The 19,775-nt window shown below is 39.6% G+C and overlaps 5 protein-coding genes across 6 annotated transcripts in view; 3 read left to right on the top strand and 2 right to left on the bottom strand.

Annotated features, from left to right (window-relative positions):
* The window catches only part of LOC114520641 (dynein heavy chain 10, axonemal-like), a 50,714-nt gene that overhangs the window by 27,621 nt on the left and 3,318 nt on the right, over positions 1-19,775 (bottom strand). Inside the window, exons 2-11 of the mRNA XM_028540957.1 lie at positions 17,112-17,338; positions 11,402-11,643; positions 9,326-10,335; positions 8,222-8,420; positions 7,931-8,047; positions 7,127-7,375; positions 6,425-6,601; positions 5,656-5,872; positions 5,379-5,506; positions 4,758-4,844 (exon numbers count right to left, since the gene is read on the bottom strand). Of these exons, the coding sequence (XP_028396758.1) occupies positions 4,758-4,844; positions 5,379-5,506; positions 5,656-5,872; positions 6,425-6,601; positions 7,127-7,375; positions 7,931-8,047; positions 8,222-8,420; positions 9,326-10,335; positions 11,402-11,643; positions 17,112-17,325 (2,640 nt within the window). The 5' untranslated portion in view covers positions 17,326-17,338. The remainder of the gene's footprint in view (positions 1-4,757; positions 4,845-5,378; positions 5,507-5,655; positions 5,873-6,424; positions 6,602-7,126; positions 7,376-7,930; positions 8,048-8,221; positions 8,421-9,325; positions 10,336-11,401; positions 11,644-17,111; positions 17,339-19,775) is intronic.
* Positions 95-3,973, top strand: LOC114520642. The gene is made up of 5 exons (XM_028540958.1): positions 95-1,040; positions 1,203-1,522; positions 1,851-2,140; positions 2,425-2,869; positions 3,394-3,973. The coding sequence occupies exons 1-5, from the start codon at positions 372-374 to the stop codon at positions 3,617-3,619; spliced, it is 1,950 nt and encodes a 649-aa protein (XP_028396759.1). The 5' UTR covers positions 95-371; the 3' UTR covers positions 3,620-3,973.
* LOC114520649 (kelch repeat and BTB domain-containing protein 4-like) lies at positions 12,480-13,792 on the top strand. 2 transcript variants are annotated; one of them, XM_028540970.1, is made up of 2 exons: positions 12,480-12,644; positions 12,784-13,792. In XM_028540970.1, exon 2 carries the CDS (start codon positions 12,803-12,805, stop codon positions 13,700-13,702), a length of 900 nt encoding a protein of 299 aa, XP_028396771.1. In that variant the 5' UTR covers positions 12,480-12,644; positions 12,784-12,802; the 3' UTR covers positions 13,703-13,792. The 2 variants fall into 2 exon arrangements, with proteins under 2 accessions (XP_028396771.1, XP_028396770.1); XM_028540969.1 differs by having other exon boundaries at positions 12,745-13,792.
* Positions 15,086-16,647, top strand: LOC114520648 (TD and POZ domain-containing protein 4-like). The gene has a single exon (XM_028540967.1). The coding sequence runs from the start codon at positions 15,236-15,238 to the stop codon at positions 16,154-16,156; it is 921 nt and encodes a 306-aa protein (XP_028396768.1). The 5' UTR covers positions 15,086-15,235; the 3' UTR covers positions 16,157-16,647.
* On the bottom strand, positions 17,941-19,570 carry LOC114520647 (coiled-coil domain-containing protein 92-like). The gene is made up of 3 exons (XM_028540966.1): positions 19,303-19,570; positions 19,178-19,228; positions 17,941-18,886 (listed from the first exon to the last, which is right to left on the bottom strand). The coding sequence occupies exons 1-3, from the start codon at positions 19,424-19,426 to the stop codon at positions 18,057-18,059; spliced, it is 1,005 nt and encodes a 334-aa protein (XP_028396767.1). The 5' UTR covers positions 19,427-19,570; the 3' UTR covers positions 17,941-18,056.

Raw genomic sequence — 19,775 nt, 5'->3', positions numbered from 1 at the left:
ATTGCCGTGTCATGCCAATATCATATGACACCAATCATGAATAACTTATGAATCAAATCTCGTGATTTCACAGGCCAGAGTTCAATTGAATGAATTTGAATTTGTAATCATTATCGGCTTAATCAAAACTAAATCCTACCACATTACAGTCAAACTGCTCAACTTATGAACCCACGATATGCCTTTCTGCCCACAAGTAGTACAAATCCCACCCAAAAATCATGCCAAATCACAATTAACTTTCATTACAGTAACATATCACGAATAATTAACTTGTTTTTTGTTCGTCAGGGGAAACCCCCTGCGATAGCTCATTCCATACGTTTGTACAAATGGTTTGCGCAATAAGTCATGTGTCATAACAAAAACAAATGGCCGTAAACGTCGTAGTAATCGACTTTCCTTTCACGAAAATCGAGGAAAACAAGAAACTCGGTGAACAAAAACTGAACGAGGTCATCGAGGCCGCTTGTGCGTTTTCAAACAGCAACGGAGGCATCTTGAAGCTACGTTCGGCCACGAAAGACGACTTTAACTTCGATAAACTTCTCAGAAAGGTCGAACAACGGATTCAAGAGCTTGTGGGCGGCTACGACAGTTGTAAAAACTTTGAAAAACTACCCAGCTCAGAAGACGAGAGCTACACGGAGGTCGCTTTTCGGATAACAAGTTCGGAAACGCTCTGTACGGTGAATTGCCACCTCTACTTGCCGCATGAAACGCAAGTGAATTTGATCTCGCCCACGGAGCGGTTAGATAACCTCCGTAAGATATTAACAGGACCTTGGCTTGTGGAATGCGAGCAGTTGGTGAAACTAGGCTCGCATCGAAGGGAGTTCGTTAAAGCGGAAAATGTCGGTTCGCCCGAATCGAAAACCGAGCAGTTTAAGAAGGTGAAGCTCGAAGCGATGACCAGTAAACACAATCGATTCGCGTGCTATGTCTCGGCATTTGCCAACCACAGAGGAGGGCATATATATTACGGTATTAAAGACGACGGGACCGTTGAAGGAGAGTTTATCAACCACGAAAAGAAACAGGTATGAAAGAGAAAGAGTACAATTTATAAACCTAGCAATCTTTTGTGTCGCAAGCAATTCAGCCCGAACCATAGCCGCTTGTATAGATTAGAGCTCGCCCAAAATAGAGCCCGTTGTCTATGTCCGATAGCATTAACATCACAACATTATCTACTTGTTTAGATTATAACCGATAGATTTGACAAAGCTATTTGTAAAATGCTTTGGCCAAACGGGAAACCTCAAAAAGGAAAACATTGGGACGTTTACTACGAACCGGTTGTTGAGAGTGGATATAAACAAATCCCGTCGACCTTTGTGGTCGTTGTCACGGTGGTACAATGTACCGGTGGGGTTTTTGCCGAAAGGCCGGAAAGCTATCGAATGGTAAACGGGAAACCGGAACTCATTCCTTTCGAGCTTTGGAAAAAGCGCATAATTTCAAAGCCAGAGGACAACAAAGCGAAGGGATTGGGTACAAAGTCAGCCTCAAACATACACAGGTAGATACAATCTCGTAACCAGAGCCCGCGATCCTTCAGTGGAGAATCGCGGGCTCTCGTTACGAGATTGAGGTGGATAGCCTATAGTTTGTCGCCTCATTTTTCAACGCTGAGTTAACTACAGTAGGTTTGAGTATAGTTGGAGTGTAGAAGATAATAGCCTTTAGACATATCCACAGCGACGAAAGTAGATTTAAATGGGACCATTCAACATGGCCGCCAATGGCTTCATGTATTCACAGCACCGTGATCCAGTAGTTTTCACTGATTATATCTGACAATGCCGTAAGTAGTGGTCTGTCAATAACCGAGTTTATCGTCACTGTAGGTTTGCAAATCGAAGAGATAAGGCAACAAAGGTCCCGGTAGGCATAGCGCGTCGCAAGGGAGGTGTGAGCAAGCTGGAACAGTCTTGTTTGCAGTGGAGACAACGTTTGGCGCGCCTTCGCAACAACGCCGACAAGAGCGGTTTCGATAAATGCGCGATGGAGCTTGCAAGTCAGTCCGACTGTCTCGGGGTGATCGTCTTGCAACAGCGGGCTGCGTGTCAGTACAGAGAACACCGGTTTCACGAGGCTTACGAATTCCTTCAAAGAAGCAAAAGTCTCTTAAGATCAAGTAAGATACGTATGTGTTTTCGAGATTACATCCAGCACGCATCCACAAAATAAATTGATGAAAGAAGTATCTGCGATTTAATTGGGTCTTGTGGAGGAGGCAATGGGGAATGCGACACCCGCAGTTTTAGCGAGTAGGAAAATCCGATGGTGGGGGGGTAGAAAACCCATAGTTTTCGGGAAAGGCACCCTCCGGTTTTTATAGAAGTGGCAATTACACTGATGCAGAAGTTATAGTCGTTTTCACAAATACTAGAAGAATTAATGTTGTGTTTTCTCACTTAGCGCACGAGAATTATCCTGTCCTAGAAATCGAGAACATTTACTGGGAATCCCTTGTCAGCCACTTTCTCGGAAACGACGAAACGAGCAACAGTTTAAGAATTCTAGGAATGCAGAAAATGGCAACGTGCCCTGCAGACGTCATGGACGCTTGGTTCTGTTACCAAGAAGGCCGCGCAACAGAGCGACTCATTTCCGAGAATCCTAAAGAGAAGTCGAAATTGATACCACAAGAGAGACTGTGGTACGTCGAAGCACTGAAGAGGGCCTCCGTGTTGGAAGACTCGACAAGCGTTGCGGATTTGAAACAGAGATGTCACACAAGGTTGGCGATGCTGTCTTTAGGGTATTTCGTGAACGACAGCGAAATCGCAAGAACGGAAGACGTTGAACAGGATGAAATGGAAGAAGCTGAGAGATTGCTTGGTATTGTGGACTGGTCTAGCAAGTAAGATAAGATGCTTTATAGTTTTGCTTCCGGAGAGCAGAATAGGCGGGGGCAAGGGAGGGAGGGGGGTTAGGGTATAAATGAAGGAAAGGTAGGGCTTCTAGAATGGCAGGGGCTATGAAATAAGTGGATATTAAGGAATAGGTAGGGGCACGGAATAGGCGGGTGGTAGGGTATAGGTGAAGGCTAGGAAATAGGTAGGGGCTGAGAATTGGTATAGGCCATAGGTGCTGAGGAGTAAGGGGGTTATGCTGTGGGTTAAGCCGTGGGTTAAACAGGTGGGGGTTTAGGAATAGGTGTGGGGTACACCTACCCAGACATAAAGATGAAATTCTTCTCAAATTTATCCGGGAAAACAAGATCAAAAGAAACGGGGTCTGATTTTCGCCAATAAACGCGGCTACATGTGGGACAGATTTTGAGATGCAATTCACTATAGGACGAAAGAGAAATCTGATCACAGGGGAACTAAGTTATATAATTTCTAGACTTTGACTTTTACTGCATTTGTTGCGTTTGTTCAGGGTTCAAGGATGGCCGTTGACGGACTTCAGTCGTTGCGAGTATCTCCTGGCGAGAGCTCAACAGAACACGAGAAACTGGGAACAGATACGAGACGAGTCTTACTTAGAAATGGCCCTGGAAGACTGTGGCATAGCACACGCCATTTGCCAAAGGAAAAACTTCCAAGAACTGATGATTATTGTCGACGCTGAACTGCACGATATCAACGTTAACATGTCGAATTAACCGTGTTTGCATTGCAGAAGAAGTTAAATTATTCTTATTTGTTTATGTTTACATGCATTTGACAAAAGATATAGTAACTCTTGTATTCTAGAAGCTCACTCACACTCACACTCAAACTTATTGAGTGGAAGATCTTAATCTTCTCATAACGTTTCAATGGCGGTATTTTGAGCCGAATATAGGGGCTTGATTTTCAGTTATTTACGTTATATCTTTCGATCTAGTCACAAAAACCTTTCTCAATGACCACCATTAACAAAATTTATATGTCACATGTGCTCAATGAGTGCGAGTGTGAGTGAGCTTTTTGAATACAGGCGTTAGTGTTAATTTCTGTGGTGTGTTTATAGTAGAGAAACGTGTAAAAATTGCATATATTACTATATAAATCGTAGTTTTGAAAGCTCAGCTCTTTAGTTAACTCAGTTATAAATTGTATATATACACCACCTTATTACGATATGAAAAGTGTTAATTTCTGTGGTAATGTGCAGTGTAAAGAAACGTGTATAAATTGCACATATTTGTATATATTAAATCGTAGCTTTAAAAGCTTTTTAGTTGTAAACTCAGTTATAAACTGTATATATACACTGTATACCCTAAATAATTTTTGTATATAAAGCATTTGCCATACATACCATTAATATTGCATTGTAGGAATACAAGTTTTATTGTTGTTTGTCGTCATTATGTTCATGTTTATAATATATTGTATCTACAGTTGTTATTGTATTAGTACATGGATTAGTACAATAGATTAGTACAATGGATTTTATTGATTTTATATATATCGCTGAAATTGTGAAGGACTCTGTATAATATATTGTGTACCATGTAAATCGGTAAATAGAAGTAGTTAAAATTGTTATGGCGAAGGCGCTGACAATTTACTTGAAAGATCAAGTCATGTTGTATAAAACTACAAAGTATACATACAGCTATATTTATCTCAGGCAGAAGGGCAGCGAGGCAATTCGTTTTGGCTCCGTTTAACAAATGATTCCAAACATTGATGACGTTTCGTAATACAATGTTACATACGTGCGAGGTTATCACACTGTTTCATTTCGCTAATAGCAATCTGTAGGAAAAATGCTAGGCGCGAAAAGATAGGTTGATACGTTTAATTGCTTACCTCTGCATGATTCAAGCTTGATAAAATTGCGTGGTATTGAGAAAGCATTTGCTTCAAGCCATCAACATGCTTGATAAATTTTTCTTCCTAAAAATATCGGGAAACAAAGAAAACTATTAGTGATGTTTATAATGAAGATCCAACATGCAAGAGCCATCCTTAATACGTCCTAAGCAAACTGTATTTATACCCAGGATAATTGCATCAGTTCTAAACTGTTCTTCCTAGAGGTCCAGTAAGGATCATCTCTTATTGATCCAGTGTTACTACAGTAGGAGACCTAAACTAAACTAACTTTATTTATACTGGATAGCTCTATCAGTTCTAAACTGTTCTTCCTAGAGGTCCAGTAAGGATCATCTCTTATTGATCCAGTGTTACTACAGTAGGAGACCTAAACTAAACTAACTTTATTTATACTGGATAGCTCTATCAGTTCTAAACTGTTCTTCCTAGAGGTCCAGTAAGGATAATCTCTTATTGATCCAGTGTTACTACAGGAGGAAACCTAAACTAAACTAACTTTATTTATACTGGATAACTCTATCAGTTCTAAACTGTTCTTCCTAGAGGTCCAGTAAGGATCATCTCTTATTAAACCAGTACAAAATCCCTGCTCACCTGCAGCGAAACATTACGAGCCAGTTCAGGCACATGGAACCCAAGCTGCTCCATATATTTTGTCTCTGTGATGATCTCGTACAACTCGGGTGCGAAGTCAACCACATACTGGACATCAAGGTGAGAACCTAACAAGATAATAGACATGATACTAAAACGATCATTATCACTCGATGGGATCGCTCGAAAGTCGAATGCACCGATACATATATACACACTGGATAGCGCATCATGTATTAAATAATGAGGCCAATATTAACCATATCTGCACACTTACTGTGCACAGGTGATCTGTGGTCATCTTCGCCACTAGCATCGTCTTTTACCGTGTGAACACCGGATCGTGTCGTAGCGGAGCCGGTCGTCGATCGGGTTAAGAGATTTCGCTTGAGGTAAGACAGGAGATGTGTTTCCACTTGTTCGCGCCATAATTCAAATTTCTTGTCTTCATATTGTTTCATAAGTCTTGCCACTGAGAGATACTTCTTGCTGACCTAGGTCAGAGAGATGTTTGTATTAGAAAGCTGTCTGTATTAGAAGGGTGTTTGTATTAGGGAGGTGTCTGCATTAGAGAGTTGTCTGTATTAGAGAGATGTCGGTATTAGGGAGATGTCTGCATTAGGGAGGTGTCTGAATTAGAGAGGGGTCTGCATTAGAGAGGTGTCTGTATTAGGGAGATGTCAGTACTAGAGAGATGTCTGCATTAGAGAGGTGTCTGTATTAGAGAGATGTCTGCATTAGAGAGGTGTCTGTATTAGAGAGGTGTCTGTATTAAAGAGATGTCTGCATTAGAGAGGTGTCTGTATTAGAGAGGTGTCTGTATTAGAGAGGTGTCTGTATTAGAGAGAGATATCTGTATAAGAGAGGTGTCTGTATTAGAGAGAGGTGTCTGTATTAGAGAGATGTCTGTATTGGAGAGGTGTCTGTATTAGGGAGGTGTTTGGAAGACTCTGTATTAGACAGGTGTCTCTATTAGAGAGGTGCCCATATTGTTCGAGTGTCCCATGCATACTTTCACTTAAGCAGAGCTAAACAACAATACTCACCAGTTTTCCTTGATCGCTGTTCAGCATATCCTCGATTTCCTGGAATCTTAAGATGGTATGTTTAATCCTGTAGAACAGCGATCGCTCCCAGCCAATAGCGCCGGCGACAGGCGGTTGATTCTTGTACACGGGAGGTGCCACGTGACCAGCTTTAAACAGCGCATAAATAACATCCACCTAAAGAAGATGGTAATGGGAGTGGTTGTCGAAGCTGAACCCATTGGACTGTAAACAAACTGGAACGATAACTCAGGGGGGAGGGGGGAATTTAAGCCAGTGCTTTTTACTTTTTCTGAGTTATGAGCTGAAATTCCTGACGCAAAATGTTGAGCCGTACATGAAATTAAAGCTATTAAAAAGTTATATTTCGTGTAGAAATTTCGAGACTTTAGCTTAAAGGGAAATATCTAAAAATTATTTGAAAATTTCCCGGTTTTTTGCCGGTTGGTAATTGTTTTTGCTTTTTTTAAATATTTCCTTTGTAGTTTAAGTCTTGAAAATTCCACGCGAAAATAACTTTTTAATAGCTTTAACTTGACACACAGCCCAACGTCTGGCGTCAAGCATTTCTTCTCAAAACTCCGAAAAACTATTTCGGCTTCAAGTTGAATAAGTATGTTTGTCATGAGTTATCGTTCCAGTTTACCTGCAGTTCAATGGCTGAACCTCGCTAGTAACTCATTTGAAAAGGCGTTTACTCACCTCCTTTCCAAACTGCAGTAAAATATCATTGAACTTCCTCATCATTTGCGAGTTGATCGCGTCGCGGGAGCGAATGTGCTTGAAATTCTGCAACATGTCGAACGCTCCTTCGGCAGAGCGCAGACTTTGAAACGAGTCGTCGATGAAATGTTTCGCCTCGTTCTCGATTGCACCCACCTCGCGACGGAAACGCTCCATCACGCTACGCCAGCTGGTCGCGTGACGGATACTGAACGGATCAAAACTCACCTGAAAAAATGCGAAGTAATTTTAAAGATCTCATTGATCAGTAAAAACGTGATTTACATGTCACATTTAACGATTGTCAGTTTGTTTTTTTGAATACAAGGGCCGGTTGTACGAAAGCCGGATAACACTATCCACCGAATAGTGATTGTTCAACCCCTGTAAGCATACCTTAGTAATGAAATTATAGATTTGGAGCTAACAGTTATTAAAGAGGATTCCTAATTTGGGAATACTAAGGTTTATTCAAAGCTATAGCGAACAACAAGAAATTACAGAGCGATTGAAAAAACTACTATCCAGTGGATAAGCGACTCAAGATTGTGATTTTTTCAACCTTCCTAAAAATGCTTGAAAAGCAATAAAATTTTATCTTTGGAAGCAACAATTATTAAAGAGGATCCTCAATTTAGGAATAATAAGATTTAATCAAAGTTTCAGCCAACAACAGGCGATCTTAGAGTGATTGAAAAATCCACTATCCGGTGGATAGCGCTATCCGGCTTTCATACAACCTGCCCCAGGCGTTTAAATTACTCCACAATGAAAATCACTCACGTTTTCCAAAGGCTTTACCAAACCATCGACCCGTTTCACGACATCCTCGATTCGCTTCGGATCGCCAGTCACCGCCTTCAGCTCGGGACCGAAAATATTGTAAAACTCTTCCAAAACCTAAACCCCAGAAAAGATGCCATACTAAAACTAAAAGCAAAAACGGCCAAATCCTGAATCTAATCTAATCCTAATCTAATCTTAAGGATCAAATTTGCGTACTTAAGATTCACTAAACTCTTGTTCTGTGCATCCCATAATACCCCCATAACATCCCAAAGCACTGCAGCTAACCTGCGCTACTTCATGTATGTCTTCACATATCGTCGCCATGTAGTCTGTCCTTTCAAACAGACGTTTTCTGTCGAATTCCCAGCGCGCATCTCGACCCGAGGCCTCAATCTTCGCCCGAGTATCAAAGTAAGTTTCTTTCCACTGAATCAGAGTTCGCTTTGCCTCAGACGTCTTTAATTTGATCGTGGCTGGTGATTCTCTGTTCAAAGAATGCATAATTTAATGAATAACCCTTAGTTAACCTCTAAAGGCCTATTTAGACTACACGATAAGTTGTATGCAATTATCATTCTGACGGATGCAAAAGAGTGCCTATGCCACAATCTTCATTCATATTGTTCAGGTTGGAATTTAAAGTGTCACGTTTGTACGTGTGTTTATACGTTCACATACGCCAGGATACGAATCGTATACGACAAATCGCGTAGTGTAAATGGGCCTTAAGGAAGAACAGTTTAGAAACAGTATAAATATAAAGTTAGTTTAGTTTAGATTTCCTCCTGTAGTAAAACTGGATCAATAAGAGATGATCCGTACTGGACCTCTAGGAAGAACAGTTTAGAACTGATAAAGCTATCCAGTATAAATAAAGTTAGTTTAGTTTAGGTTTCCTCCTGTAGTAACACTGGATCAATAAGAGATGATCCTTACTGGACCTCTAGGAAGAACAGTTTAGAACTGATAGAGCTATCCAGTATAAATATAAAGTTAGTTTAGTTTAGGTTTCCTCCTGTAGTAACACTGGATCAATAAGAGATGATCCTTACTGGACCTCTAGGAAGAACAGTTTAGAACTGATAGAACTATCCAGTATAAATAAAGTTAGTTTAGTTTAGGTTTCCTCCTGTAGTAACACTGGATGAATAAGAGATGATCCGTACTGGACCGCTAGGAAGAACAATTTAGAACTGATAAAGTTATCCAGTATAAATAAAGTTAGTTTAGTTTATGTTTCCTCCTGTAGTAACACTGGATCAATAAGAGATGATCCTTACTGGATCTCTAGGAAGAACAGTTTAAACTGATAGAGCCATCCAGCATAAATAAAGTCAGTTTACTCTAGGTTTCTAGTTTAGTTGAGTGCATATAATAAACACAGCTTACTTCAAAATGGTTCTGATATTAACGACTTTCGCAACTCTTTCAGCCAGCTCCCATGCAATTCTTTCCATCAAAGGCACCATCCTCTCGTCCCTATTATAATGTCTTGATATAATCCAGACCATCCTCAAAGCGTTCATCAACGACGGTATCGTCTCCAGGATTATCTTAAAGCTCGCTCCGTGAGCAAGGTTCTTGAAGTGCCTTTCCAACGTGAGCAAGAATCTCACATTGTCTTTTGCCTCGACATAGTATTTCGTCAACTCGTTTTTATGGTATTCGAAGGTTGACAAGCTATCGCTACCCGCATGCGCAAGAATGGCGATGACTTTTTCGACCAAAGGTCTTTTCAGCTGCTCTACCAGAGCGCTGAGTGTGGCGTTTCTTTCCCGCCAAAAGTCCATTTCCGCTAAGGTACCGTTGCCCTGGGGCGTATGGTTTAATTGATGTTCCAAAGCGGATGCCATGGTAACCTCCCAGTCGTGTAAAGTCTCTTCCAAGCTCGCAATGGTTTCTGGATTACGCGCTATCTCCGAAATATCATCGCCCAAAACGACATCGGGCATTCTCAGTCGGATATCGCCGGCTAACTGCTGCATCGTCCTATCGATGTGATTTGCAAATTTCTGCAAGTTTATTAAAAATTCATCGCGGATCACCACCCTCCCTTTGGAGGCCTCCCCCACCGAGCCGGTGCGAGGGGTTTCCTCGGCGGTAGAGGCGGAGTCGGCTCCCGCCCCGGGCTCTGACCTTGTCCCACAGTAGGAGAGCAAAGGTAAGTACACGTTATGCAAGACCTGGTCTAACATTTGCAGCGTGGCGTTCTCGTTGAGGGAGCCAAATTCGAAGAGGTTGGGCATCACCTCGTTGGCCTCGTCGATTGACGAGGGTAGGGGGACGGGGCCACCCGTCGTACGTTGGAAATAGATTGCATTTGTTTCGTCCGCGACAAGAGGGATCGCAGCGCAACTTGCAAACAGCACCGTACGGTAGACTTTCTGAACCACAATTTTCTGAAGAAGAAAAGTGAATGTCAGGAATCGTGGTGATGGAGTGTCTCCCTTTAAAAAGCCCCCCCCCCCCATAGTGAAAAGTCAATGCCCACTTGGGGAAAGGAGGTTCCCCCCTTTCATAATTCTTTAACGCGTAATGAGTTAACTGCATAATGCCAATCATTGAAAGTGTTTATGAAGTAATTTTTGACCCGCCAACAAGGATTTCTTTTTTTCGATCATTTCTAAAAGCAGCTAGGCCTACGGCAGAGTTCGACTTTACCTTCGTCAAGAGGACCCACCTCTATCTACATGCATCCCCGTGGGTTGTTATAATATAGTATCTTAATCTTAACTGGATTAAGATCAAGAGGACGACAACTCTAAATACAGGACGCCGCCCAACCCTCCCCCTCCACAATTTGGCATCTAGTTTCGACCCTGACCACGAGACTAACTATTCTAGATATGGAAGACCAAAGTTTGAAAGTAAAGTTATCCAACCAGGCACCAGATGTTATCGGCATATATCAGGCAGCAGGCTTCACTTTCTACATACACGTACCCTTTATTAACAACCATTAACATACAAGTACCCTTTATTAACCACAATTAACATACAAGTACTCTTTATTAACCACCATTAACATACAAGTACCCTTCATTAACCACCATTAACATACAAGTACTCTTCATTAACCACCATTAACATACAAGTACTCTTCATTAACCACCATTAACATACAAGTACTCTTCATTAAACCACCATTAACTTACAAGTACCCTTCATTAACCACCATTAACATACAAGTACTCTTCATTAACCACCATTAACATACAAGTACTCTTCATTAACCACCATTAACATACAAGTACTCTTCATTAACCACCATTAACATACAAGTACCCTTCATTAACCACCATTAACATACAAGTACCCTTCATTAACCACCATTAACATACAAGTACTCTTCATTAACCACCATTAACATACAAGTACTCTTCATTAACCACCATTAACATACAAGTACCCTTTATTAACCACCATTAACATACAAGTACCCTTTATTAACCACTATGCACTTACTGTAACTGGTGTGAATTTAAACTTCGTTACGTCTTCTTCATTTTCATCAGCTGGCTTTTCATCTTGTATAAGTTCACCAGTCTCAGGATTCACCTCACCACCAGCAGCATTCACATCACCATTTACCAACACCTCATCTGGCTGCATGGTACCATTAACACGAGGTTCTCCGAGATCATTGACAAAACCATCCTCGTCATTCAACAGTTCACTTCCCTCGGGAATAACGGGAATTTCTGGCTCTGAAACACGATAGTGCTAATGTTTTTAATATGCCTAGGCTGCTCACACTTGGGGCTGAAGAACATGCACAAGAATATAGACGCTTTCAATAATTACTTCACAGCTTTATCTTATTCGATTTACAACCATCTTTAATGAATTGAATTTTAAGTTCGGGCCATGTGGAAAAATGCTGAACATCTATCTTCAAAACACACATGAAAGGGAATTTTATATTTCAAACAATAAATGTCAATAAGCCACAACACGCAAACAAGGTTCCAGGTCTTGCTCCGGAACTTCGTCCCAGTGTTACGGTTTATTTTCATATTTATTGGCGGTAAAATACATTTTTTTTGCTATCAGTTTTAACTGTGTATTTATTTGCGGTATTTCTATACTATATATCCAGGTTATCACGTGCTCATGATTTAACAAATCAGCGCTCAGAAAGTTTGTCGAAATAGAAATCCATTCGGAAGTATTTAATCGATTATATCTTTTATTATTAATTATGAAACCAGTCGAAATTTTGAGAATATGTTTAGTTATAAGAACTATAGCTCCGACATAAATTTGAAACAGAAATAAAGTATATTTCAAGAGATATCAAGTTTTTTAACCGAGATTGAGGGTGGATTTATTTCGTATTTACAACTATGCCCAGTCTTTTCCCGCCATTTCAGGTGAATTAGTTGGAATTTTACTTCCGGCTTAATTTCGAAAGCAACCAATGATAAAAGGTTTTCCCTGTTTGTTGTACACGCGTGAGTGGCGTGAACCAATAACTATATTAACTGCATAGTCGCATTTTGAAATCGGATACGATTATTTTCATAAGAGCTAACACCGCGACTTCGATTGAACTACTGCAGTACAAAAACGAATTGATTTCTAAGTACTTGTCGTTATTGGTATTGTGTATCGAAGGGTGAATTCAGAGTTCGTGCGTTCATCAGTTTGGCGACCGAAAGCGGGTTACGAAACACTATTCAGAGTAGTAAATTTAAGCTTTGCTGAAGTGAGTTGCGCAACTATTTTTGTATATCATCGTTGAGGTTATTAAAACCTTAAAACTGTGCAAGTGATTCGTGTTCAACATATAGTGTCGCTTTTTACAGATAATTTTAACATAATTGCTTTTTCCGAACCTGTCAAAGACTCTGCCGACTTGAAAAAATGCAGTCACACTCAAATAACCCAGAACCGAAAAACCCAGAAACATGTGTGGACAACGACAACGTTTTCTCAAAACCGTGGGAGGACAGCGACGTCGTGTTAGTTGTCGAAGGCAAAGATTTCCATGTTCATCGCTCCATTCTATCATTGCAATCCCGGGTGTTTAAAGCGATGTTTAACGGCAATTTCAAGGATGCAACACAAGACAAGATCGAGTTGAAAGAAGATACAAACCAGAAAGCAATGTTGCAATTCCTCAAGTTGTTGTATCCGTCCAACATGCTAGACGAAGTCAAAGGCAGTGTATCCATCACGGATGAAAATGTCTTCGAAATACTTCAACTTGCCGACAAATACGGGGCCATCAACATCATAAAGCAATGTATGAAAGAAGCTGGGCGTCTTAAACCGGAAAATACGATGCGTTTACTTCCCTATGCTGAGCGAAATAAAATGCCACTTGAGAAAATATATGATGCGATTATTCGACACGTCTCCACAACAAAACTAACCAGCTTCGCATCAGAAATCGGCAATGAGTTCGACAAAGAATCAGTTTACATCGACGCTTTGATCAAGAAATGCTGTTTCTACGAAGACGTTGCAGAGCGAGCAAATACAATGATACATCACTTGTTGCAAAAATGTGTTAGTTATAACGCTAAAAATCTTTCAATCTTCGGCCCTGTAAATTGCGCCCGACACGGAGCTCTTGACCTTGATTTTAGGAGAGCCAGAAATTGCAAAAATTGTTTAGACGTTTACAAGAGGTTTTTTATAGACCAATTTGCCCGCCCCAATCTTTCTGGTTGTCCAACTAGTACTACAGAGTCTCTCAGTGTGGACTTTTTGGATTTACTTCAAATCACAGATGACATTGCAAACTCACTTAAAAATTAAACACTAAAAATTTTCATCTCAAGTCAGTTAAACAGTTGATTCGAAACGTTATACTGTAATGCCATACAGGATTTCATCAAGGCTATATCATAAGAAATAACATATTTGTAACGATGACAATAAAACTTTTTAGCTCTGCTTGTCAGTTGTCATTGTCTCAGTCTAGTTATATAAAGCCTTTTTTGGGGCCTGTTCATATGAGACGGACCACAAGCACGGCAAAGCATCGTTAAGTGTGGGAGGGGATGCTAATATTCATATATTCATGTTAGCAGACCGTAAAAACAATCGATTTCAAAAGGAACTAATAATGCTGAACGTGAATATATGAATATTAGCATCCCCACCCCCACCCCCCCCCTTAACGATGCTCTGCCGTGCATAGACCAGCCCGTTTTATGCCGGGCTGGCCCGCTTAATGTTTTCATATGAGCCCGTTAAAGGCGAGATATTACTTCGTTCAGGCAGGATCTCGCCAAAGTCGGGCTGGTCCGGTTGAATATGAATGTAATTTTACAATTATAGTGAAATAATATGTGAGGCGAGATCCCGGCACTGCCGAGCTAGCCCGGTTTACCTTGAACGTATTATATTACCAGGCCTTTATACCCACGCGCATATTTGCAGTACGGCGAAAATTTATTGGTACAGATTAAATTTTTAACGGCCAATTTCATTTGTTCACACTATGTTCAATTTTAGGTTTAGTATAGGGATAAAACTGCATGAGATTGATGTAAATGCCCCCTTTCGCTGCTAGAATTCAACTTCCAGTTTATAATGGTAGTTTCGAATTGCATTTTGCAATCGGGTACAATTTTTTCATTAAGCCAGGCGCATATGATGCGATTTTTGTCGTATGATTTAAGTCAGCTATTTTAATCGGCAAATATCAAACTGTTTCGATATAGTTCCAATATAACCAGGGAGCAGCGTGGCAGCGTCCTCAAACAACTTAGCATAAAATGTGGTATTACAACTGCCTATAAAATAGACAAAACACTTTTCGACGTTTCGACCAGAGGGCCTTCGTCAGAAGAGTTAATCCTCTGACGAAGGCCCTCAGGTCGAAACGTCGAGAAGTGTTTTGTCTATTTTAGGCAGTTGTTATACCACATTTGATGCTAAGTTATTTTAGTCAACCGACTTAAATCGTACGACAAAAATCGTGTCGTGTGCGCCTCGCTTAAGAGGCTTTTAAGAGCTAGAACGGCTTCAAAATGATCTAATTTGACACACACCACTGTATGCCTTTAAAAAACAATTTAATTCACAAACGCTTATATCATTGACATTGTTATTATGCATCGAAAGAAAGATAAATTTAAAGTGCCTGAATTAATCGGTTTCCGCAAGCGAACACACAGCGGGAAACAAGACAGAAACGTCCAGGTTATCACCTTAAAACTGAAGCAAGCCATTATAGCGTTAAACAATCATATAGACTTATGTAGTGTCGTTTTAACAGATAATTTTGACATAATTGCCTTTTCAAAACCAGACAACGACTTTGCCGTAGAAGAAATTGAAGAAATGGAGTCGAACTCAAACACGACAACGGATGACAAGCAGGTCCAAGCTACTACATCTGTGGACGCTTTCAACGACAACGTTTTCTCAAAATCATGGAACAACAGCGACGTAGTACTACTTGTAGACGGCGAGGAATTCCATGTTCATCGCTCCATTCTATCATTGCAGTCTCCGGTATTTCATGCGATGTTTAACGGTAATTTCAAGGATGCAACACAAGACAAGATCGAGTTAAAAGACGACATGAACCACAAAGCAATGTTGCAATTTCTCATACTGTTGTATCCGTCCAACATGCTTGACGAAGTCAAAGGCAGTGTATCCATCACGGATGAAAATGTCTTCGAAATACTTCAACTTGCCGACAAATACGGGGCCATCAACATCATAAAGCAATGTATGAAAGAGGCTGGGCGTCTTAAACCGGAAAATACGATGCGTTTACTTCCCTATGCTGTGCGAAATGAATTGCCACTTGAGAAAATATATGATGTGATTGCTCGGCACGTCTCGACAGAAAAGCTTGGAAGTTTTGCACCAGAAATCGGCAAAGAGTCTGTTCACATAGAAGCATTAGACAAGAAATGCCGTCTTTATGAGGACGTTCTCAAACGAGCGAATACAGCTATACATCACTTGTTGCAAATACATCTCGATTTTAAGACTGGTAGCCGAAGGTTCGAAACCTCTGTCAGGTGCGTTCAACACACACCTCTTGGCGTTCGTGATTTTGAGAAGGCAAGGAAATGCGAAAATTGTTTAAAGATTTACAAAAGTTGTTTCATTGATGAATATATCTATCCTGTCAGCCGGTCAGGCATTGGTGGTACGCCTAAACCGCCAACCAATGATTCCAAAAGTGCAGATTTCATTGATTTACTTCAAATTACAGATGACATTGCAATTTCTCTGGAAAAGTGAACGCAAGTGGAATAGGCATGCAACATCCTATCTACATTTAATTTGCATTGTCACATGTCAGAACATGTAATCAGCAATGATCACTTTTTTATCAGACTAGTTTGTTAAATCCAGCAAGTGTTAATTGAAGGGTTAACTGCACCAATCAAGATTTTGAATTGTTCAAGTCTGTAATCACCTTGATGAAAGCAAAACTAAGTACATGACCAGGGTTTATTGATGTCATTATATACACAATTTCACAAATGACAGTTTTCTATTATTGTCAGTGTTCCTGGTCAGAATAAGTGAAAGTCAGCTTCCTTTTAGACATTTAAAAACAGCAATACAGGTGCAAGTATTCCTTGCATGCACATGGTGTTCGAAGTTCAAGGACTATATACTCAAATATATTACATGTTTATATTACAAAAATGTAATTTCTGTAAAAACTTAAAACTTCAAACATACAAATGTAAATATTACATGTCTGCTTGGACATTTAAGATAGAAAGAGCCTATCTATCAAATGACTACACTACTAACTACATTTCGTATCAAGAAAATAAATTAAACTAATCACCGGAATACATGGAATAACTTGATATATTCAATTGCGTACAACAGAGATTAGAGATATATATTAAAACAACCATTTCCTTTGGGGAGCAAAAATGATATGTTGATAGGGGGTTGACAAAGATAGATATAATGCATAAGAAAAACTTGAACACTTTAAGAGGCAGATTTTTAGTCTTTTCAATCTTTCATGCACACTGTCACAGCAGCATGACCTACTGCATTATTAGTATTATATGTTTCATTTCTATCATTCACCCATGGGATATTTGTGACTTGAGATTTTAAGGTGCCTTTACAAACACCAAAACCACAGATTAAGGGCATTAGATGTATCTCTCGTGACAAAATATGTACAAATTATATCTTTGATCGTTTTATACTTTTATGGTTTTACCTATCTCAATCTCGACTTCCTCCTCTTCCTCGACGACTTGTGAGTGTAAAATCAATGCCGTTCCCTCCGCAGGCGTCTCGTTCAAAAATTTCTGTATCAAACTTTCGTTTACACCATCATCTCGGTTCAGTAAATCCTCAAACACCTCAGTGTCAGCAATTTCCAAAGCCAGGTAAACTTCATTTCTTAACCATTCAATCCGTACATCATCCATTTTGAAAAGATATCTAAATAGTCGAGAGATATCCTAAATGTATAATATGGCTGCTCGTTTTGACAAATTTACTTTATTTCTCTACAAAAACGCAAAACTTTGTCTATATTTTAGTCAACATTCATGTCTTTGAGCCGCCATGTTCTCTCTTGTTGCTATGGTTATTAGGCATCACAACCATCTCTATGATCACAACACGCGGCCGCGCACTGTTGGAAAAATGGGGAGAGTAAAATTGTCATGTTTTGCGCAAAAATTACGAGTTGCGCGGTTGTAGAAGTTAAGTTCACTGGTTAACCTTCTTCAAGAAATAGGACCACTGAGCTATATATCTGATCTAAAATTGTGACCGTTTTCAGCTTCAACCTTGCCAAGTTAAGGCATTGATACATGGCATTGATAGTATAAAAAAGTTCTACATTAAAAACCACTAAATCAACAATCAAGATTAATTGTAACTTGGGCTAAATTGGGCTTATTTCAATTTAATTAAGTTCGGAGAAGAGTTTAGAAATGAGGGAACAACATTAATACCTTCTCCTACCCTTTTGCCTTTCAGTGAAAAAAAGAAAACTATTAATTCATGAACAACTTTAAAATTATTATATTACACTCTTTTGCACACATTTTTGTATAAAATACTTTTTCTTCACAAATATCAGTGAACTATACTTAAAATGTCAAAATCTTTTGTGTTTGTGCCACACATGCGTTGTAAGCTCATGGAGCTTTTAAGAAACAGGATCATATTGGTTTGACCCCTGGTGCCAACTCTTGTCTGGTGAATTCAGAGGTGAGACAATGATCTCATCAACAATTCCCGGTTCCTGACCCCTAGACCGATGAACCTTGTAAGGGACCTGCACTCCATTTTCTTCCACACCATTCACAATAGGAGGCAATGGGTTAGGAACTGGTTTGTAAACAAGTTTTGGTTCTGGTTTGGAACCAGTTTTCAAAAAATCTGTGTAATCTTCAGGAACATTTCTGGATTGATTAACAGGCATTTCATTGAAAGACCTTGCCCCTTGCCGATTTGTTGTGGGGACAGTAGGGGATCTCCTAATGGAACGTGTGGGAAAGTTTTCGTTACTTTTTGCAGTCTTGACATTAAGAAGCATTTTTTGTGTAGTTGGATTCAAGCTATCCACCGATTCGATGTTGACGTTCCCATTTGATGCAATAACTTTTCTGATGTATCTTCGTCGATTTCCCGTCGGTGCTTTTTCTCCAGGAGGGGCAGGAGAAATTATAGGTCTCTCAGCAAAGTTCATATTGATCCTGTCACTAAGTTCAGCATAAGCAACTTTTGAGTCATGTAACTGTTTAGCAAGATAAGCAGTGTTGCCTGCGTTTGAATCAAGTTCAGAAGTGAGCGCAGCGATTTGCCTATCCTTAGTCCTTATTGATTCATCAAACATTTCCTGCATTTGCCTGAAGTTCTTTTCTAACAAGGCATTGTGCTTGGTCTTGCCCTCAAGTCGTTTGTTTAATTCTGCAATTTCTTCTGATTTTCTCTCCAGCTCTTTCTCCACTTTGAGACTTCTATCTCGAAAACTTTCTACAATGAAATAGCAATGATACATAGTGTTAAATAATACATGTTTAGGATAGGCTTATACCAGCCATTTCTATTTCATAGAAGACTTGCAAGTTCTAATTAGTAATGCTTGTAAAAATATATATAAATACTGAATATATAGCCTTTATATAAGGGCAAAACAATATAAAATCTTACACAATTAAGTATTTACACACAGAAAAAGGCAAAATTCCTTTTGCTGTGTATTAAGATTAAAACATAATATATTTATTAATGAAACGTATTAAAATTTCATTTTAAAAAACGTACCTTCCTCCGAAGTAAGTGTAGTCGAGTTCATTGCCATTTGAAACGTCAGCTCTGTATGGAAAATAGATATTGTCAAAAACGTAGCAGAAAAATTACAAACCCGAAGTAAAATCTCGTCTACAAACCTCCACATTTCTTCTGAAGTTTGCTGATCTCCGAGTATAAACCTTCCAAGGTTTTCGCATGTTGTTTTTGCAAAAACAACACGGAACTTTCGGCATTTTGAAGCTGAACTCTTTGATTTGACATGATATAACCACTCGACAAGAAAGACCAAATTCGTGCGGCGTATTCGACGAGAAATCGGATCGAAATCGTACAAAATATGTCAAAAATTGTACAAAATATCCATGAGAAAATTGCAAATATTGCCGGTTGCTACGAGGATCAGAATCAAAATACAAGCCCGCAAGGTTCAATGGGGAATCGTTAATGACTGTATGGAAAACCTTTGCCGGCTCCTGATTGGTTCATTTTTCCTAATTATATGAACAAATGAATCTCGTAATTGAAACTTTAAGGCCCGTTTACACTTGCAATTTCTTCCGTGCGATTGTTTTCTTTTGACAGATGGAAACGAGCAAAAAGTTATGAATCC

This window comes from Dendronephthya gigantea, unplaced genomic scaffold, assembly GCF_004324835.1.
Source record: "Dendronephthya gigantea isolate DGI-Jeju-01 unplaced genomic scaffold, DenGig_1.0 000016F, whole genome shotgun sequence".
Lineage (NCBI taxonomy): Eukaryota > Metazoa > Cnidaria > Anthozoa > Malacalcyonacea > Nephtheidae > Dendronephthya > Dendronephthya gigantea.
The sequence above is the reverse complement of the archived record's forward strand: the minus strand, read 5'-3'. Positions and strand labels throughout refer to the sequence as shown.